The following is a 21,966-nucleotide window of genomic DNA, read 5'->3' as shown; positions in this document are numbered from 1 at the left end:
AGCACTGAGTCAGCAGTTTGTGGACAGACTCCCAGATGTCCGTCCCTTGCGATTGGTTCTTCTTGCCACCCCTCATACGCCAACTGTGGCTCTGTTTGTACCCCGTACAGACACAGCTGTCTCTATTATAGAATGGCTATACCTTTCATCCACCCCTCCTCGAAATATTTATCCGTATTTAGATGCCCTATCTGATCTTGTTCGTAAAGCCCGCCACCGTGCAGTGCAACTCACTGGCACTGATTTAGTTGCCATTGTGCTCCCCTTGTCCCGTACTGAATTTGACTCTTTGTGCCACACCTCCTTGGCCTGGCAGGTTGCTCTTTGTGATTATGTGGGAGAGATTTCTTACAATCCTCCAAAAGATCCTCGGTTGGTTATTACCCAAAAGGTGCCCCTAGTTGTTCATCGTCTTAGCCGCTCTCAACCCATTGTTTCTGCTGTCACTCTTTTTACTGATGGCTCTCCCCACCGAGGTGTAGTCACTTTTCAGTTGGGTGACCCCCCTCGTTGGCATTCTCGTTTTACACTGCCTCAGCGTTCTGCACAGCGTTCAGAATTAGCTGCTGTTATTTTGGCCTTTCAACTTTTTGCTGATTGTCCCTTTAATTTAATTGTGGATACCCATTATGTTTATCAGGTAATTGATCATTTACCCCTTGCCCTCATTACCCCTCAGGTTGATGCAGACCTCCTTTGCCTGTTTTTGTCTTTGCAGCACCTTCTTGCCACTCGTCATTTCCCTTACTTTGTTGCTCATATTCGCAGTCATACCCCTCTGCCTGGGCCACTCACTGAGGGCAATGCCCACGCCAATCGTGCGGTGCGTGGTCAGGTAAATTCCCTTTTTTCTGACCCCATTGAAAGCCATGCCTTTTTTCATCAGTCTGCCTCTGTTTTGGCCCGGCAGTTTCACATTCCTGCTGATCATGCACGTTCCATTGTTCGTTCCTGCCCCCACTGTGCTGCTGCTGCTCCTACTTTTTCTTATGCCGTTAACCCCCGAGGTACCGCAGCAAATCAGCTGTGGCAAATGGATGTTACTCATGTGCCACAATTCCGCCCCTATTCATTTTTACATGTTTCCGTTGATACTTATTCAGGCTTTCTTTGGGCAACCCCACAACGTGGGGAAGCCACTAACAAAGTTATTCACCATTTGCTGGCCTGCTTTTCTGTTATGGGTCGCCCCTGCCAAATTAAAACAGATAATGGCCCAGCCTACTGCTCTGCAGCCCTCTTCACCTTTTGTGCCCGCTGGGACGTCCGTCTTAAACACGGAATCCCTTATAATTCCACGGGCCAAGCCATTGTTGAACGTGCCAATCGCACACTCAAAACCTTGCTAGATAAACAATTAAAACAAGGGGAGCTGCGTCTCCGAACCTTAGGAGACATTCAACAACAAATGCATATCCTCTTGTTTACTTTAAATAATTTAACACTGAATGCAGATCAGCAGACCCCTGCAGATCGGCATTTTCACAAATCTGAGGTACTGAAAAGACCGCGTGTCTTTTACCATCAGCTGCCTGATCCACAGTGGCTGGGCCCAGTACCTCTAATCACTTGGGGTCGGGGATATGCTGCTGTGTCTCTCCCTGCAGGACCGCTGTGGGTTCCAGCTCGGTGTGTGCGACCGGCACTTAAACAACATGGCATGGCACCAGGGGCTGTCGAATCCCATACCAGAGTTTCAGCTGACCTTGGAGGAGACCGCGTTGCCCCCCGAGTCGACAACGACGGGACGGAAACGGAGGAGGCGTAGTGTCCCAAACCGGCCCGTGACATGGGGAGCAGTAAAAGCATTGGTCGCCGCGGCCCAACGAAGACTGGCAGCAGATCAACAGCCAGAGACTCCTGAGACTTTGTTTGTGGCGATTCTCGCCCAAATCACTGCTAATTCTGTGATGATTGTGTGCCTTTTGTGCCTGCTATTTCCTGTAGGGGTTGGCTCGGAAGCGCTTCCCCCGTTACGAGCCCGAATGACATATAACATATGGGAAAGATTGGCTTCAATAGCAAATGTTACCCACTTTTGTCTATCTAATTCTGTAGCAGCCGGAGATTTGTTAGGTACATGCCTTATTCCAGTATGTCATCACCCTGAGGAGATGGAGAATAAGACACTGTTCTCTGCTTATGCGAATCTTTCCTCCCAGTACTCTAGCATGGCTAATTGGGGCCCGGCCAACTATACTCTGCCTCGCACGGCTATATCCTTTCACACACCGTACCCGGCCGGAGCTCACAATGTCACCTGTGCGCGTGTAGTTAACTGCACTAGTACAAAGGTGCCCTTGGGCTGTCGAAAAATTTCTCAACCCCTTTTAAATTGTTCCCATGCTGTTAATGTTTCATATAATTATGGCCATATCATCCTACCATCAGGATGGTTTTTTACTTGCGGTTCACGCACCTTTAATTATATTCCTGCAAATTTAAGTGATGGCACCCTTTGCTGTCTTAGTAGAATGACACTTAAATTGCCTTTTGCTGGTCAAAATCGTAGTAAAAGAAGTGTACCCCTTTCAGATGATTGTATTGCAGATGTTGAGCTTTTTAGTCGTGCTGAGTATACTGCCTTAGCGGCCTCTATTGTTGGGGTCCCCGCGCTTGCTATGTATTCCGCCAGAACTTTAAATAACCTGGCATGCTTTGCAGCAAAGGCAATTAATACAACATCCCAGGCTATTGCCTTACTTAACACAGAACAACACGAATTAAGGGATGCAATTTTGGATAACAGAGCAGCCATTGATTTTCTGCTCCTGAAACACCATCTAGGCTGCTCCACATTTCAGCACATGTGTTGCTTTAATTTAACTGATAATAGTCGCTCCATAGAAACTAGACTGGCTGAATTGGCCAGTTTTACAACACACATACGCCAAGATCTGGGGTTTGAGGGGTTTTGGAATTGGCTTACAGGTTGGCTGCCCTCTCTAGAATGGCTGCGACAGCTTTTTGGTTATGCTGTGTTTGTAATCATTGGGCTTATTTTTTGCTGCTGCTGTGTACAATGTATTCCTTCCTTGTTAAGACTTTGTAAAATTTCGCCCTGGAAAGCTCCCCAGGTTATGTCCTTGTCTGTCTGGGAGTTAAATAGCATGACAAAACAAATTGACGGCTACCATGAGATGGCCAAATATCATTAAATAAAAAACGGGGGGATGAAGGGTTCATGTTTAGCTATTCCACCTGGAAGCAGGCAGGGCACACCCTGACTGTTCTGTAGAAGCAATGCACACATTGCTCTATCCAAGGACAAGGGCTAGATATGAACCATGAGAACTTGATTGTTGGGACAGCAACTGTGGGAGGCTTTCTTAGCCTGGGCTCAAGGCCTGAGAACCAGGATTGTAGTAGATAAAGGATGGCAAATAAGTATATTAATCAACGTCATACATTCCTTTGTGTATCTTTTTGCGGTAGCAGTGTGTAATGCTTAGGGGGGAGAAATATAATAAAAGGAGAAGGTGGAAGGCGGGGGGGCAGAACAGCCCATCTCAGCTGACCAGCCTGCTTGCTTGCATAAAGCTGTGTTCTGTCTCATCATTGAACCGCCACATGTAGGAATATCAGGAGGGCCAAATCGTACCTGGAGCTGCAGCTAGCAAGAGATGTCAAGAGTAACAAGAAGGGTTTCTTCAGGTATGTTGGCAACAAGAAGAAAGCCAAGGAAAGTGTGGGCCCCTTACTGAATGAGGGAGGCAACCTAGTGACAGAGGATGTGGAAAAAGCTAATGTACTCAATGCTTTTTTTGCCTCTGTCTTCACGAACAAGGTCAGCTCCCAGACTGCTGCGCTGGGCATCACAAAATGGGGAAGAGACGGCCAGCCCTCTGTGGAGATGGAGGTGGTTAGGGACTATTTAGAAAAGCTGGACGTGCACAAGTCCATGGGGCCAGACGAGTTGCATCCGAGAGTGCTGAAGGAATTGGAGGCTGTGATTGCAGAGCCATTGGCCATTATCTTTGAAAACTCGTGGCGAACCGGGGAAGTCCCGGATGACTGGAAAAAGGCTAATGTAGTGCCAATCTTTAAAAAAGGGAAGAAGGAGGATCCTGGGAACTACAGGCCAGTCAGCCTCACCTCAGTCCCTGGAAAAATCATGGAGCAGGTCCTCAAAGAATCAATCCTGAAGCACTTGCATGAGAGGAAAGTGATCAGGAACAGCCAGCGTGGATTCACCAAGGGAAGGTCATGCCTGACTAATCTAATCGCCTTTTATGATGAGATTACTGGTTCTGTGGATGAAGGGAAAGCAGTGGATGTATTGTTTCTTGACTTTAGCAAAGCTGTTGACACGGTCTCCCACAGTATTCTTGTCAGCAAGTTAAGGAAGTATGGGCTGGATGAATGCACTATAAGGTGGGTAGATAGCTGGCTAGATTGTCGGGCTCAACGGGTAGTGATCAATGGCTCCATGTCTAGTTGGCAGCCGGTGTCAAGTGGAGTGCCCCAGGGGTCTGTTCTGGGGCCAGTTTTGTTCAATATCTTCATAAATGATCTGGAGGATGGTGTGGATTGCACTCTCAGCAAATTTGTGGATGATACTAAACTGGGAGGAGTGGTAGATACGCTGGAGGGGAGGGATAGGATACAGAAGGACCTAGACAAATTGGAGGATTGGGCCAAAAGAAATCTGATGAGGTTCAATAAGGATAAGTGCAGGGTCCTGCACTTAGGACGGAAGAATCCAATGCACCGCTACAGACTAGGGGCCGAATGGCTAGGCAGCAGTTCTGCGGAAAAGGACCTAGGGGTGACAGTGGATGAGAAGCTGGATATGAGTCAGCAGTGTGCCCTTGTTGCCAAGAAGGCCAATGGCATTTTGGGATGTATAAGTAGGGGCATAGCGAGCAGATCGAGGGACGTGATCATTCCCCTCTATTCGACATTGGTGAGGCCTCATCTGGAGTACTGTGTCCAGTTTTGGGCCCCACACTACAAGAAGGATGTGGATAAATTGGAGAGAGTCCAGCGAAGGGCAACAAAAATGATTAGGGGTCTAGAACACATGACTTATGAGGAGAGGCTGAGGGAGCTGGGATTGTTTAGCCTGCAGAAGAGAAGAATGAGGGGGGACTTGATAGCTGCTTTCAACTACCTGAAAGGGGGTTCCAAAGAGGGTGGCTCTAGACTGTTCTCAATGGTAGCAGATGACAGAACGAGGAGTAATGGTCTCAAGTTGCAGTGGGGGAGGTTTAGATTGGATATTAGGAAAAACTTTTTCACTATGAGGGTGGTGAAACACTGGAATGCGTTATCTAGGGAGGTGGTAGAATCTCCTTCCTTAGAGGTTTTTAAGGTCAGGCTTGACAAAGCCCTGGCTGGGATGATTTAACTGGGAATTGGTCCTGCTTCGAGCAGGGGGTTGGACTAGATGACCTTCTGGGGTCCCTTCCAACCCTGATATTCTATGATTCTATGATATCCTAAGGCTGTCCACATGCCCACCCATCATGACCCACCCATTCCCAGATCTCCTAACCCACCCTGAGCTCACTCCACCTCACGGCCTGTGTTTGGATTGGCATTGGAAATAGAATGCTCATGCTCCGCCTCGGTCCAGGAGATCATTAACCAAAGCAGAAAAGATTTGACCAGAGCATGCTACCAGGCTAAGTGGCATAATTTCTCAAGTTGGATGCATCACCACCACCAGTCCCTCGGCACAGTAGGCATTTCAGTTAGCCTCGACTGTCTCCTTGCCCTAACATCAGGCTAGCCTTTAGTTCCCTTTGTGTACACCTAGCAGCGATTAGTGCCTTCCTTCCCTGGATGGAGGGACGCTCTAGCTTCATGCACCCGACTACAGTACGCTTTATGAAAGTCTTGATCAGGACTTTCCCACCAGTCATCAAATCCATACCTCAATGGAGCATTAGCCTCATCCTGTCAACCCTCACAGGCCCATCCTTCAAACCCATGGCAACATGTGCCATGACCCACCTGTCCATGAAAGTGGCATTCTTCATAGACATCCCTTTGGCCAGAGGGGTCAGTGAACTCTCGGCGATGATGGCACACCCACCTTACATAGTATTCCGTAAAGAGAGGGTCTTCCTCCAGGTACACCCCAAATTCCTCCCCAGGATTGTGTCTGAATTCCATACCAACCAATCAATTCACTTACCTCTATTTTTTCCAAAACCTCATGCTTTTTCTGGGGACAAGAAATTGCACTCCCTTGACATCAGATGTGACCCAGTGTTCTACCTGCAGAGAACCAAACCCATTAGAAACCTCTGAGGTTCTTTGTCGCCATGGTGGAAAGTCAAGGGGCCAAGCCATATCCTCGCAGGGAATTTCTAAGTGGGTCTTAAGATGAGTATTAGAATACTATATGACTGCAAACCTCCTCCTCCTCGGGTGTTACAGCTCACTCCAGGCAAACACAAGCAGCCTCCACGGCATCCTTATCAGGGCATCCTATTGCAGGACATTTGCGAAGCCACAATTTGGTGATCAGTCCACATGTTTATGGCTTACTATACCCTGACTCAAGTAGCACTGCAGATGCATCAGTAGGAGCAGTTTCCTCTTATCCACCTCTGCACTGATCACTGCTCGCAAATCACCCACTTGTGGAATACACGTAGGGACCAGCACTTGAAGAAGAAGAGGTTATTTACTGTAACTTGAGGTTCTTCAAGATGTGTAGTCCCTATCTGTATTCCAAGCCCCCTCTCCCTTCCCCTCTGCTGCAGACTCACTTGTATTGTGGTAAGAGGAGGAACTGGAGAGGCGTTGACCCACACCGCCCCTTATGCCCTCGGTTGGAAGCACAAGGGAAGGTATCATAGAATCATAGACTATCAGGGTTGGAAGGGACCTCAGGAGGTCAACTAGTCCAACCCCCTGCTCAAAGCAGGACCAATCCCCAATTTTTGCCCCAGATCCCTGAATGGTCCCCTTAAGGATTGAGCTCACAACCCGGGGTTTAGCAGGCCAATGCTCAAACCACTGAGCTAGCCCTCCCCCCTGCAGGTACTGCACATGTGCAGGTCAATGGACACTACTTAGAAAAAATTCCAGACCCAGGCATATGACACACGTGTGCCCACATGTGGAATCCAGATAGGGACCGCACATCTCAAAGAGCCTCCCCTTACAGTAAGTAGCCTCTTCTTATACAAGTGTAACTTCCCAAAGAGTGCCTCTGAGTATGAGCTAAACCAGGTAGTTATACTGGCATAACTATGGTGGTACAGTCAGACTGGTATAGTTATGCTGGTAAATTTCCACATCTAGACAAGCTCTGAATTCCGACTTGCAGCAGCCCATGTTAGTTTAGTCCTAACCTCCTATCCAGAAACTGCCCGTTAAGCTGCGCTGTGTTTCTGTGGTGTAAACAGACATCCACTAGGAATCTGACTGAACCTTCTGAAATCACTCATTTGTGATCCAGGTTTGATTTGACCACAGCCCTCCAGATATGAAAAGCTAACGGACAAACATGTCACACCACCAAGACTCAAACATCCCAAAGTCACAGAGAAAATTCATAGGAACATAGGAATAGCCAGACTGGATCACCCCTGAAGTGCATGTAGCCCAGTATCTTGGCCAGCACCAGATGCTTCTGATAGGCAATTGTGTGGTAATCTGCCCAATGAAGGTCTCATTCTCATCCCTAGTAGTTATAGGTTGGTTTAAACCCTGAAACATGAGGTTTTATGTCCTATCTGAGGTTTTATATCCCAATGCTGATCCCAGGCAAAGAACCCAGGACCAGTAAGGATTTCCTTTAACATTATACACTTTGCCAACTAAGGCCAGTGTGTGGCTATACAAGTCTCACTGTAAAGGGTTTGCCTGCATGGTTTGTGAGTTGGACCGTGACGTGGTTCTGCAGATCTCTGTTGGTAATTTTTTTCTGGATGTAATAGACAGGAGCAGGCTGAGGGCTATTTCTTGCTGCATTTTGCTGAGCTTAGACTGCTGTCCTCTTCTGTTTGCCCTAGTGATGAAAACCAGAGAGAGCGGAATGACCATTTTCAGGCTGCTGACAAAGAAAGGAGGCTGGGTCTGGGTCCAAGCGAATGCGAGGCTGGTGTATAAAGGAGGCCAACCGGACTGTATCATTTCCAGGCAGCGGGCCCTGTCGTAAGTGTCCCTGCAGATGGCAAGCGTGAAATCCTGCCCCATTGAAGTCAATGACAAAACTCTTACTCAGTTCACTCAAGTCAGGATTTCACCCCACAGCACCCATTTCCTCAGGGCTTGGACAAAATCACCTGCCTCGCTGAAATGCAGCTGTGTTGAAATTGTTCCTTGTCACAAGCCGCAAAGATGGCATCCAAGTTTCCCCAAAGTTTAGGGGTCTTCAGATCTGGGGCAGGTCTCTAGAACGTAGTCTGGAAAACTGTCCGGTGTTCTGCAGGTCAGACCAGCTGCTCATAATGGTCCCTTGTGGTCTTAACATCTGTAAAACCAAAACCTATAAAAAACAGAGCTATGTAAGCCACACTGACACTCGGCACAACCTCTGGCTCCATTTATCTGAGTTGGGAGCATTTCCCATTTCAGAGCAAGCCAGACAACAAAGCAACTTGTCCAACCCCATCCCCCAAAAACAAACCACCACCCCCCAATTGTAGGGTTTTAAATAGATAAAACACCCAGACTGATGCCAACTTGTTGGCTCTTGTCTCACTATCTAGCAGCTGTTTTTTGCCCAGCCCTGTGTATTTCATTGTCTTGTCACCCTCTTCTTAATGTCCCATTCATATACCTGCAGGAATGAAGAAGGAGAGGAGCATTTGTGCAAGCGGAGCCTGCAGCTGCCTTTTCACTTTGCCATGGGTGAAGCAGTCCTGTATGAAAACAATCCACCAGGGTTCCTGGACTCCTTGCACACCAAGAAGGTCTCAAAGGCAAAGAGAGACACCCCTGTGGGGCAGGGTTCAATAGATTCCAACTTGCTCCTAGGGGCCATGATGAACCAAGACAAATCCGTATACATCTCACATGCCGATAATATGCCACAGTTCTCCCTGGCAGATATTGTTGATGTGCTGGAAGAGCCATGGCTGGATTACGGAAACAAGAGAACTGTCAAAGAGAATGACTCACTTCTAGCCGTCATTGAAACACTCTTTGAAAAGAGCAATGTGGATGGTGACATCTCTAAGACTCTGCAGAGCCTGGAAATGGATGACCTGGAATTAAAGCAATGGGAGGAGATCTTGCGCAAGATGGACACCAAGGAGCCTGTGGCCCAGGCTTTCCAGGAGAGGCTGAATGATGAGGTGACCTCCTGTGTGGAGGAGATATTGTTTAAAAATGATAATGGAAAGAATCTGGGGTCCCCATGGTATGATGTGACGACTTCATCTCAGGCCCTTATTCAACAAATTCCTCTGGAACAAATTCCACAAAGCACTCAGCTAAACAGACTTCAAAACCAGCTTGTCAATAATAGGAAATGCAATCAGCAAAGCAATCCTCTGGTGAATTGTCACCATTTCTGGGGGACTAATTCAGCAGCCTCTACACCATCTGGATTCCAAAATCCAATGTATACTCCACAGCAAAATTCACTAGACCATGATCCTCAGGGTCCTTTAGTCACCAATATGTCCCAGGATATCACTTCTAAACCAGAAAAGCAAGCACCTTTTGATCAAGCAAATTTGCTAAGTGGGAATATACTAAGTACCTTGGGTTCCAATAACCAGTGAACTACGGAAATTAATCTAACAAATCCTGTACAGGTATTTCAGCCAAAGGCTCCTGCATCAGTTTCCTGGGGGAATGTTATTCCTAAAAATCAGATACATCAGGGCTCAACTCTGATTGACTCAAATCATCCAGCTCCATTAAAAATTAAATTCACAAGAGAGTCATTGGCCAGACCCATTGGTTTCAATGAATCCAGTCATCAGTTTCAATCAGAATAATTCTCCAAGAGGTGACTCGTTAGATGTTTGGAAATCTGACACTCCAAATCAGCTGGGAATCAAATCAATGGAGATAGAGTCACAAACTCTACTGGCAACTAACCAACAGAATCTTTTTGGATCACAAGTAACAAATCCATGGATTTCTTCATTACACTAACTAGGGCATGCAAGAATTCAGCATAATGCAGGTGTCTCCAGTGCAAGCTCTACAGAATGAAATAGCTGGTTCTCTTGTGCAAAAATCTAGTCCATTAGAAGCTGGCCACCTGTCTGGAAGTCATTCCTTTCCCCAACATACATCTTCGCATGGACCTCACTTAATGCCACATTTTTACAATAAAGAGCAGCAGCAGATGCTTCAGAACAAACAGTTGTCAACACAGCAGCAGCAACTGATGCAAGCAAGGATGCATCCTCAAGCTCATTGCAGGCCAACTCAAATGCAACACAATGGACTTCCACTGGCCAGCTGCTTGGAGCCAAGTAGCTGGTGTCACACTTGCTCCCGGGTGGGAAACCAGCAAATGGACAATGTTCTTGAAAACTCATTGAAGTCCTTATCATGTAGCATGTTATCTAGTAATGTCATGTTAGCTTCATGGGAATATGAGAACAGTGGCTTATCCTTTGAAAATGATGTTACATTTCCTAAAGCCACTCACGTGACATCCCTTCCCCAGCAACAAAATACCATGCCCTGTCATGGCGAGAGCAATCCAAAACTGTGTAACTACCAAAGGCATAAGGAACCCATTCTGAGTTCCTCAGTGACTCCTCCCATGGAAGCTGGTTTGAGAGGATTTTTCTACCAGTTGGAACCAAATTTTCCTCCCATGTTATTAACAGATAGGAAAATGAAGAGTCAGCAGCAGCTCTTCACTTACAATATTTAAGTTCAAGGTGAGGTGAGGGGGGCATATGTTAAGGTGTGAAAACTGGACAGACACAAGAACAACCAAGCTGTGCATGTTAAGTGATAAGCTGAGACATATGAACATTATATAAGGTTTGGTTTTGTAATTATTGTAGTTATATCAACACAATGCAGATGGATTTTGAATATGTGCAGATTCATTTTGAAATTTGCAACTGAGAGCCGAAAGCTTCCAACCCATTGAGGAAGGAAAATGTCTGGTATATCAGTATTGTTCTATAAAAATGGCTTTAAAAATGCAAACAAGCCCACTTTTTACCTTAACAATGCCATTTCAGCATATTCTTCTTCACAACCCTTTACACAGACAGCGTTCAAAGCAGTATTTGAAAAGTCTATTATAATAACAATCCTTGAGCCAATAGCACAAACTATTTTTGGCCTACGAGCCAAATTTTGAGAAGTGGCTAGAATGTAGGCCATGCTTACAGGATGGGGGAATGCTATCCTGGGAAGCAGTGACTCTGAAAAAGATTTAGGGCTATGGTAGATAATCAGCTGAACATGAGCTCTCAGTGTGATGCTGTGGCCAATGGAGCTAATGTGATCCTGGGGTGAATAAAAGGGGAAATCTTGAGTCGGAGTAAAGAGGTTATTTTACCTCTATATTTGGCATGAGTGCAACTGCTGCTGAATACTGTGTCCAGTTCTGGCACTCACAATTCAAGAAAGATGCTGGTAAATTAGAGAGGGTTTAGAGAAGAGCCATGAGAATGATTTTAAAGGATTAGAAACCATACCTTATGGTGATAGACTCAAGGAGCTCAATCTATTTAGCAGACCAAAGAGAAGGTTAAGGGATAACTTGATCACAGTGTATAAGTACCTACATGAGGAATAAATATTTGATAATGGGTTCTTCAGTCTAGCAGAGAAAGGTATAACACGATCCAATGTCTAGAAGTTGAAGCTAAGACAAATTCAGACTGGAAATAAGGTGTAAATTGTTAATGGTGAGAGTAATAAACCACTGGAACAATTTACTGAAGGTCGTGGTTGGATCCTCCATCGCTGACCATTTTGAAATTGAGATTGGACATTTTTCTAAAAGTTCTGCTCTACGAATTATTTTGGGGACGTTCTCTGGCATGTGTTATACAGGAGGTTGGACTAGATGATCACAATGATGCTTCTGGCCTTGGAATTTCTGAATCCTCCCCTTTCATCACTCTACTGAGATGCTGATGGCACTGCTTCTCCTTTTTTCCTTGCCTGATTGTGATTCTAACTCATCTCTCCTTTTTCTGCTCAGCAGTCTCACCAAAATGAAGAGAATGCCTCCGTGGAATTTACTCCTACAATCACTAAGGACTGTGTGGGTTTCTCCAAGTACTGAGAGCGAATGTAGCAATAGAGAAAGAAAAGACCCTGCTCCCAGCTGTGGACTGATTTCATGGCCTTGGATTGGCAAGCCTTTTTTTTTTTCTTTTACTGATGATGTGTGAATATTTCCATATTATTATAATTGTTGCAGCTGGAGGCTTTTTCTAAGTGAACACACACACACTCCTGAGACACTCTCCTGTAGGTTCCACAGAGACGGACTTGAACGCTCAGGCATTTTGTACTGACGAAGCTATAACCCTCTCAACCAGTTGTCTTCTGCTCATTCTTCTGAGCAGAACCAAGGAGAATTAAGCACCAATAATTAGGGTTGGATTAGGCACTAAAGTAACTGAGCCACAATAAGCTTTAAAAAATCAGGAACAAGTACTTGGAGTTTCCAATGAGTTTTCCAGGTCAGGTAATTAACAAGACAAAGGACACAGATGTCAAAAAGTGGCTGAGATGCTGCAATAGAAATTCCATAAGACTCTGTCCGATCTCCGGCTTGAACACTATGGCCCAGCGTTCTAATTAAAGGGGGAGAAGATATGGTTGCAGTCTTTGCAAGCATTATTTGTTCATTTGCTCTTGTCCATTGGGAAGTCGTGTGTGATACCATCTGGATAATGAATGGGGGCACTTCTAAATCCAAACAGCATCTACCCTTCGAGTGACTGTACATGACTAAATGACTGAAATCAACCCAAGCGTATCAGTGCTAACAAAAATGCCTATATGCCCGTTACTGACTTATTTTACTTTTCCGGCGGGTTCTCAAATTTCCTTGCACCATGATCCCCTTCTGACAACAAAAATTACTATACAATCCCAGGAATGGGGACCAAAGCCTGACCCCGCCCAAGCCCCACTGCCCTGGATGGGGGGCCAAAGCCTGAGCCCCACCACTCCAGGTGCTGGGGTCAGGGAGGGGCAAAGCTGAAGCCCAAGAGCTTCAGCCCCAGGCAGGGGGCCTGTAACCTGAGCCCCGTCGGCCAGAGCTGAAGCCCTCAAGCTTCGGCTTTGGCCCAGGGCGATGGGACTCAGGCTTCAGCCCTGGGCCCCAGCAAATCTAAGACAGCCCTGATGACCCCATTAAAATGGGGTCACGACCCACAGTTTGAGAACCACTGCTTTACCTGTACTGGCCATACAGTTGTTTTCCCCACATAAATATAGCGAAGGCTTATGGTAACTTTTCTATGTACTATTCTGACTTATTTGTCAAAAGCCATGAGAGTCAATAGATAGGGTAAGCTGCATATTGTGTTGTCTTATATTTTATGCAGTATCAATGACTTTGGTGAAGTTGCACAAGTTGTAGTTCATCCCAGAATTTGGCTCAGTTTTTATATAAGGACACTGGGCCAGATTCTCCTTGTTTCCCCAACCCAAACCCATTGAAAAGTAAATGGGAGAAGGATTTAGCTCAATGTGTTATTTGCTGGTGTGTGATGTTCTATACAGTGGCTGGGTGCTGCCAAATCCCTGAACCTGATTGGAATATAGTTGACTTAGAGCCATTGCTCCATGTGGCTGCTTCAACACCCTATCTAATCATTCCATATAAATATATAATGTGTGGCATTATGATGTGGCAGGGGATAATTATCAATGTAGCAATGTGCTATTGCCTGGCAACAGGCTTATTTGTATACTAATGTGTGTTTTATTTGTCTATCCCTATCTGCCTACAAGATACTTGAGCATATCGCCTTAGCCCCTATTAGGGCGTGCAGAGAAAATACCATATTGAATACTGTATACATTTGTAACTTATCCCTCTGGGATTCCAATTGAACTCAACTAGTGACTCAGAAGGCTCATACAGAGCAATCTACAATCAGGGATTGAGTGCATGTCTTTTTGATCACTCAGCTCAGGAAGATTTTACCCAATCCGAATTCATTTTCAATGACCCACCAAAGGATTTTTTTGTTTTTCCCCCCTTGCCTTTTTCTAGTTATGAAATATGGAATCTTAAAGCCAGGTGTCACTTAGTTCAACAGTTTATATTTTTGGCATGTGTCATAAATATAAAGGGAAGGGTAAACCCCTTTGAAATCCCTCCTGGCCAGGGGAAAGCTCCTCTCACCTGTAAAGGGTTAAGAAGCTAAAGGTAACCTCGCTGGCACCTGACCAAAATGACCAATGAGGAGACAAGATACTTTCAAAAGCTGGGAGGAGGGAGAGAAACAAAGGGTCTGTGTCTGTCTGTATGCTGGGTCTTTGCCGGGGATAGACTAGGGAGTCTTAGAACTTTTAGTAAGTAATCTAGCTAGGTATGTGTTAGATTATGATTTCTTTAAATGGCTGAGAAAAGAATTGTGCTGAATAGAATAACTATTTCTGTCTGTGTATCTTTTTTGTAACTTAAGGTTTTGCCTAGAGGGGTTCTCTATGTTTTTGAATCTAATTACCCTGTAAGATATCTACCATCCTGATTTTACAGGGGGGATTTCTTTATTTCTATTTACTTCTATTTTTTATTAAAAGTTTTCTTGTAAAAAACTGAATGCTTTTTCATTGTTCTCAGATCCAAGGGTTTGGGTCTGTGGTCACCTATGCAAATTGATGAGGCTTTTTATCCAACATTTCCCAGGAAAGGGGGGGGTGCAAGTGTTGGGAGGATTGTTCATTGTTCTTAAGATCCAAGGGTCTGGGTCTGTAGTCACCTAGGCAAATTGGTGAGGCTTTTTACCAAACCTTGTTCAGGAAGTGGTGTGCAAGGTTTTGGGAAGTATTTTGGGGGGAAGGACGCATCCAAACAGCTCTTCCCCAGTAACCAGTATTAGTTTGGTGGTGGTAGCGGCCAGTCCAAGGACAACGGGTGGAATATTTTGTACCTTGGGGAAGTTTTGACCTAAGCTGGTAAAGATAAGCTTAGGAGGTTTTTCATGCAGGTCCCCACATCTGTACCCTAGAGTTCAGAGTGGGGGAGGAACCTTGACAGCATGTCATTGATTATTCATTATATCAAACTTCTGGATTTTCACAAAACTTAATACATTAGTGCCTTCACTAGGGTTCTGCCCCCAAGCAAAGTTATCTATGTCCCAGTACAAATCTGTTGTCCTTTTTCTGGCCCCAGTTCACCAAACAAATTACCCACACGCTAAAGTTAAGCATGTGTTTGTCTGACCTCAGTACGACATAAGCACCTAATTAACTTCAGCATGTGCTTAGCTCCATCTCTCTTTAGAAAAGAACTTAAATGCTTTGCTCAGCCAAGTCCTCTGTATTTAAATGGAGCCACAATGACCCAACTACTGTAAGTTAAGTGGGAAAAATATTGGGAAGTTTTGTGTATGTTTGGGCTGGTCAAAAATTTTCTGTCGAACTGTTTTTGATGGAAAATTGGGGTTTTGACAAAATTCAGCTTTACATTGAAAGTGTTTTGCTTTCCATTGAAATTTTTGATTTTTCATTGAATAACCAAATGCCAAACAAATGAAAAGTTTTCAGATTTTGGCCAAAAATTGAAATATTTTATTCAGCAGTACCTTATGGGAGTTGTAATTTGGGTGACTCATGTCTCCATTCTCCTCTATGGACTATGCTCCCCAGCCAGATTTTATCACCCATGATGCACCATGCCCATGAGCCTCCCATGATGTATCCTGGGTAATGTAGTCCAACCAGGGAGCCAGGCCTGTAGAGGAGAATGGGAACACCAGGTACCAGAACTACAGTTCCCAGGAGACACCACGGTGGCATTTCTAAATGGAAATATTTGGGGAGTTGATTTTTACACCAAAAAGTCAAAATATTTCATACTTTGAGTTTACTTACAATTCCTAAATTCACCCTCCCCTTGGCAGGTCAAAGCTGTGTCAAGGGTCTGACTCCCTCCCCGCGGTGTGTGTGTGCCTACCTCCCTTTACTACTAATAGGAACGATGTCAGTTTTGCCAAAGCACTCAGCATTGGGCAAACTCTGCTCCTATTGAAGCCAACAGGAGAAGAGTTAGGGCAGTCCGGACTTTGGGGACGTGCTTTGTAGAGTGCTGTAAAGTCTTGCCCTCTAGCTGCCCCAGGTAGACCCTACTGGTGTGAACTAAAAGATATCTAGTTTGCATTAACATAGTTCCATACTAAGCACTTTTTAAAACCCTTCCTTCCTTGTACACCCCATGGCTTTGTCTATACATAATAGTTGTACCACCAACTATGCCAGTCTAGTTAAAGCAATACAATGCCCCTAGTGTGGGTGTAGTTATACCAGTATGAGCACATTTATAACTTCATCAACAGCAGAGGTTGGACTGGTGTAACTCCTTGGTATAAAAATCAGCCCCCTAGTTGACATAACAATCTTGACACAGTACAAAAACTGTGTGGTGCAAATCTAAGAGAAGAATAGAACCCTAAATTCTGTAGGAGTTACAATGAAGACAATACCTCTTTTAATTAAAAGTTCTGTTCATCACCCTATTGCAGCACACGTGTGCAGCCAGAAAGAGACTGTACTGTTGATCAGGGTTCAGAGAAGATACTTTCTGTGTATCCAGTGCCTAGCTCTGTTACTTATGTCTTGCTCTATATATGTTATATATATTCATATGTATATGAAATGTTGGGGTATACTTTGATTATTTTATGCTTCATGATTTCCTTGCATGTTGCAGGGAGATGGATGAAATTTGGAGAAAAAATGTTAACCTACTTTGTTATACATTAAAATGCAGTTTGCTTTTTGTTGTTGGTTCAAAGCATTCACAAGAGAGGTGCATGACTGAGAAATGCCAGAGAGACTGAGCTGTGGTTCCAAGGAGCTGCTTGTTTTGTTAATATCCAATGAGTCCAGTTAGCAGGTATCCATTTACTTCACCAAATACTGAAATCATTAGACCTATTAAATTGACCCCTGGTGGATCGATCACCGTGTGTTGATCCCCTCATAAGTGGAGACAAGCCATCAGTTGGCAAGTCCATTGATCATGCATAGCCCCAAAGAATCCAACCCCCATCCCATAGCTGTGTTCATTTTTCCAGTGCTAACAAATAAAAAGTAATCAAGATTTAAGCTACGTCAATCCAGTCAACAGCTATGACTCTGGATACTCACAAGGAACAGATTTGTTGTGCGTGAAGGGGCCAGGCCAAGAGCGTCCTTTGGCGCACCATAAAGGATGAAGCAATGGTGAGGCCAGGCTGCAATGCGGGAAGAGGATACAAAAAGCATATGCAGAGCTTCCATCTTCTCTTGGTAGCTTTTCCTGCTATGTTACAGCTTTCCCACCACTTGTGAGGAGTATGTTACACTCTGAGGCTGCCTTCATGCTGTGTCACTCCAGTGAGATGAGACCGTCCCCTCTCCTTTCACTCCCCATAGCTGGGTATGATAAGGACGAAAGAGGGACTTCCCCACTCCAGCATGGAGGGTGGTGCCAGCACAGTCAATGCTGACCCTCAGCCCTCCTCTCCAAGACCCTGTGAAGGCCCCTGGGAGTCCAGGAGGCAGCAGGAAAAGGTGGCAGAGACAGGGCAGGTAGAGGGTGGGCACCCGTTGCCCTTCCTCCAGCCACTGGTACAGCATGATGGTACATTATGTGTTGCCACCCTGGCAGACTCAGGAGCAACTGTGACTAGGGAGCTAGGGGGTCCAAGGGAAGCCAAATGCCAGGATCGTGTGCCCATTGTACACACGTGCAGATGAATACAAGTATGGAGAGCTGTGAATTAAGGACCACAGAGTACTGGGTGCAGAGACACAAACTAGCTCCTCTGTTTGTCATCCTGGCCTGTACCCATCTGGCCAAACATCTGCTACACATACTCATGGTGTTTGTCTTACCTCTAGGTCGTTGTGATGTACAGCATAGGGCTGGGAGGGCATATTTCTACAGGCATCTGCTGAAAGTCTGGGACCATTAAACTGAGCTAATGGACAATAAACAGAATTCCTCCAGAATGCTTTCAAGTCAATCTTGCTGCAGGAACAATCATTGCATGAGTGTGTGAGAGACCTTTGGACCATCTCCTCACTGTCTTAAAAGTCATGGTCAACTTTCATTTAGCCAGGTTCCTTAGGAAGGCTCCCTTAAATCTTTGATTTATTGGCCATGTGAATGCATTTGCCATGAGCTTAACCTTCCTGCCTTTCTGAGTATATTAGGAAATTTGTCAGGGATGCAAATAAAAATATCTTAACAGGACAAAGATTCTCTCTCGCAACCCATATTTAATTCCCACATCCTGTATAGCAGAGATCCCTGGCTGCTAATGGAAAGCAAGAGTTTCCTAGAGCAGAAAGCAGATCTTGGCAACATCCAGTCCAAAGGGACAGAGAGAATATTTACACCACTGTTTCTATTGCCGAGCTCTGAGCTATGAAGCTTGAGCTGCAGCCAAAGTCAGGTGCGGTGAGATCACTGAGGTATTAAGAGCCCAGCAGCCAATTTCAGAGAGAAGGAACATCTTCCCCAAATGTGCTGGCAGAACACAATGCGCCTCTGGCAGAGCCTGGCAAAGCAGAGCCATCTTCTTATAAGATCCCTGACTGCTTGGTCTCCATAGAAAGTCTTCATCTCAGCCACAGGATCAGGCAAGAGCAGAACATTCTCTTCTAGGATGATGCAGGGAGGAAGTTCATCAAATGGCCTGCCTGGCTCAGCTTGCACAGGAGTTCCCACTGGCGCTCACTAGTTATGTCCTGAAAAGTTAACATACAAATGGACAGCAGGGATGGGCCTGGAAGCTGAGACAGGGCACCCAGCAGTTCTCATTGAGTTTGTTATTCTCATGCAGCCTGGGTTCATGCTTGCTAGAAGTCACCTTATGGCAGCTCTTCGATGTCTTATATGAAATCTCTCAATGTGATTCTAGTGGACCAGAGTCCACAAACCTGAAGCCACCCTGACTGCCATGACTTGGCTTTCCTGGGGGCCATCTCAGTAATGAGGCAAAGGACTGACTGGAACTGGATAGCCCCTTGGAATAAAAATTTTGGAAAGGAAAAGATGAACCAATAACAAATTACTCTAGGCAGGAAAGTTATCCCCTCTTCTGCCATCAGAAGCATGTGAATTGCCCACATAACTAGTGTGACGGGGTCAGTCCAGATGGCTACAGGAGAGTGCTCCTATTGGGTCCCAGGAAGAGGGAAGTACAAATATTTGCACTGTAAAAAACAAAAGTAGTAGTTTTCAATTCATCTAATACAAGTATGGTAGTGCAATCTCTTTATCATGAAAGTTGAACTTACAAATGTAGAATTATGTACAAAAACTAACTGCATTAAAAAATAAACCAATGTAAAACTTTAGAGCCTACAAGTATACTCAGTCCTATTTCTTGTTCAGCCAATTGCTCAGACAAACAAGTTTGCTTACATTTACAGGAGATAATGCTGCCCACTTCTTCTTAACAATATCACCTGAAAGTGAGAACAGGTGTTCACACGGCACTGTTGTAGCTGGCATCCCAAAATATTTACATGCCATTTGCTCTAAAGATTCATATGTCCCTTCATGCTTCAACCAACCAGGCAAAGTACTGACAAGCTTCAATAGGGCTTTATTTTCAAAGTGGAAACCTCTTTACCAAGCTGCTGCTGCACCCTCTGTAGCTCTCTCCCAGCCTCTCAACTCCTCCCCACTCCTTCATGTTTTCTGTCCTTTCAGACTCCCAAGAACCAGTGCTCCCAATTCTAACAATTACAAGCAACATCTAAACACCACATTCCCTCCTCGCTTAAGAAACTCTCCCAATTAAAATAAACATTATTGTTCTAACCACAGGAACAAATATGAAACAAGACACTATACCGTTGGCAGAAATATTACACTGAAAACACTGTAGATACTACATAACATAGTCTCTAGTCCAGACAGGTGGTCGTCTGGGTCTGACGGGTCATCTGTCAAGCCCCAGTTCCAGTGCAATGTCTTGTTGTGTTGGTACTACAGTGAAGTCATCCAATGCAGACTGGGTGTTGACATAATCTCCTCTTGGTGCATAGGCAGGTGCAAGATAAGAAGCATTCCATACCCACCCATGAGAAAGTTGATAGGTGTAAGGTCCCTTCTTCTCTATGATTTTAAGAGGAGCTGTGAATTTATGGTCCCCTTTGCATAAAATTCCAGGTTTTCGTATTCTAACAAAGGAACCACACTCAAACTTTGGTTTCTTAGCACCCTGCCACTTGTCTGTGAAAGCCTTAGACTTCGCTTGGTTTTATTCAACTGTTTTTCTCACATCATCCTCGGTTAGGGCAACAGGTCGTGCCTTCAACAATCCAGCAATGTTTAGTTTAGTATTCATCTGTTTCCCATGCAGTAACTCTGCGGGTGATCTTTGCATTGTGGCATGTCATGTAGCCCGGTATGCTTGCAAGAAATCAGTAGTGAAGGGTATCCAAAATCGCCCTTCCAGTTTAGCCGTTCGCAAACACTCTTTCAAACTTTGGTTAAACCGTTCGATTTCCCAATTGGCTTGAGGGTAATATAGGGATGACCTTCTGTGTAAAATGTTCCTCTGTGCTAGAAAAGTTTCAAACTCCAGGGAAGTAAATTGACTGCCATTATCTGAAATCAGTTCTTTGGGGTTACCGTCCCTGCTAAAAACCGAAAAGAGGAACTTAATTCCTGTTGCAAAAGAGATTTGCAATGTAAACGCTACCTCAAGCCATTTACTGAAATAGTCTATTAAAGTGATGGCATAATGGCAGTCAATTGGAGCAGTATCAAAGGGTCCTACAGTGTCAATCTCCACTCTTTCCCATGCAGACTCAGGAAGAAGAACAGGCTGTAATGGAGGGGTACATATCACTGCTGTCTTATCATGCATTTGGCAAGTGACACAGGATTTTATGAGTGCTTCAATTTGAGAGTCCATTCCTGGCCACCAATACATATCCCATAGTCGTTGTTTGGTTCAGACAATTCCTTGATGAGTATCGTGTGCCAGGTGTATGAGTTTTGATTATAATTCTTCTCACACAAGGAGCCGGTGTGTATCTCATAGCACACAGCCATCAAGCAAAGAAAGTTCATCCCAAACTCTAAAATAAAGCAGCAAAACTGGGTCAAGGTTTTTAGGGTGACTGGGCCATCTCTTTCTCAGAAATTCCCGTAGTTTTCGTTGAATTGGACACGCTGAACAAGCAGCTTGAAATTGTTCTTTTGTAACTGCAGTGAGAGTGCTTGTAATAAGCGCAACCACTACATCCTCATACTCTGGTGGACCATTTGGTGAAGGCAAAGGCAGGTGAGAAAGGCAATCAGCGACCACATTTCAGTTTCCAGGCTTATATTCCATTTCATAATTGAAAGAGAGTAGTCTTGCAGACCGAGCAATGTGGTATCCTGCTCTTCCCAGTCCTTCCATGGTGAGCAACATTGTCAAAGGGCTGTGGTCTGTGCACAACTTGAAGATGCAGCCCCACAGGTAAGTTCTCCATTTTTCAGTAGCCCAGACACAAGCAAGTGTTTCTTTTTTAACTGTAGAATATTTTCTCTCAGCATTACTTAGTGTCCTTGAAGCAAATGCAACAGTCCTCTCTGTGTTGTCCTCATGAAGTTGTGTGAGAACGGCCCCAAGTCCATAATCAGAAGCATCAGTAGCTACAATTGTGGGCAATGCAGGACTGAATAGTGCAAGTACTGGACTATGTACAATCCAGTCTTTCACCATTTCTGTCAAGGTTCCTTCCCCACTCTGAACTCTAGGGTACAGATGTTGGGACCTGCATGAAAGACCCCCTTAGCTTATTCGTACCAGCTTAGGTTAAAAACTTCCCCAAGGTACAAACTTTGCCTTGTCATTGAACAGTATGCCGCCACCACCAAGCAAT

General features: G+C 44.9%; 1 protein-coding gene across 1 annotated transcript in view; it reads left to right on the top strand.

Moving 5' to 3' along the window:
• The window catches only part of LOC140895267 (aryl hydrocarbon receptor), a gene marked incomplete at its 5' end in the record, with an annotated part of 50,066 nt that extends 37,882 nt beyond the window's left edge, over nucleotides 1–12,184 (top strand). The window contains 3 exons of the mRNA XM_078854710.1: nucleotides 7,974–8,115; nucleotides 8,750–9,332; nucleotides 12,101–12,184. Of these exons, the coding sequence (XP_078710836.1) occupies nucleotides 7,974–8,115; nucleotides 8,750–9,332; nucleotides 12,101–12,184 (809 nt within the window). The remainder of the gene's footprint in view (nucleotides 1–7,973; nucleotides 8,116–8,749; nucleotides 9,333–12,100) is intronic.
• Nucleotides 12,185–21,966: the final 9,782 nt, after the last annotated feature.

This window comes from Lepidochelys kempii, chromosome 11 (assembly GCF_965140285.1).
Source record: "Lepidochelys kempii isolate rLepKem1 chromosome 11, rLepKem1.hap1, whole genome shotgun sequence".
Taxonomy (NCBI): Eukaryota; Metazoa; Chordata; order Testudines; family Cheloniidae; genus Lepidochelys; species Lepidochelys kempii.
Note: the sequence above shows the minus strand (reverse complement) of the source record. Positions and strands in the feature narration are given on the sequence as shown.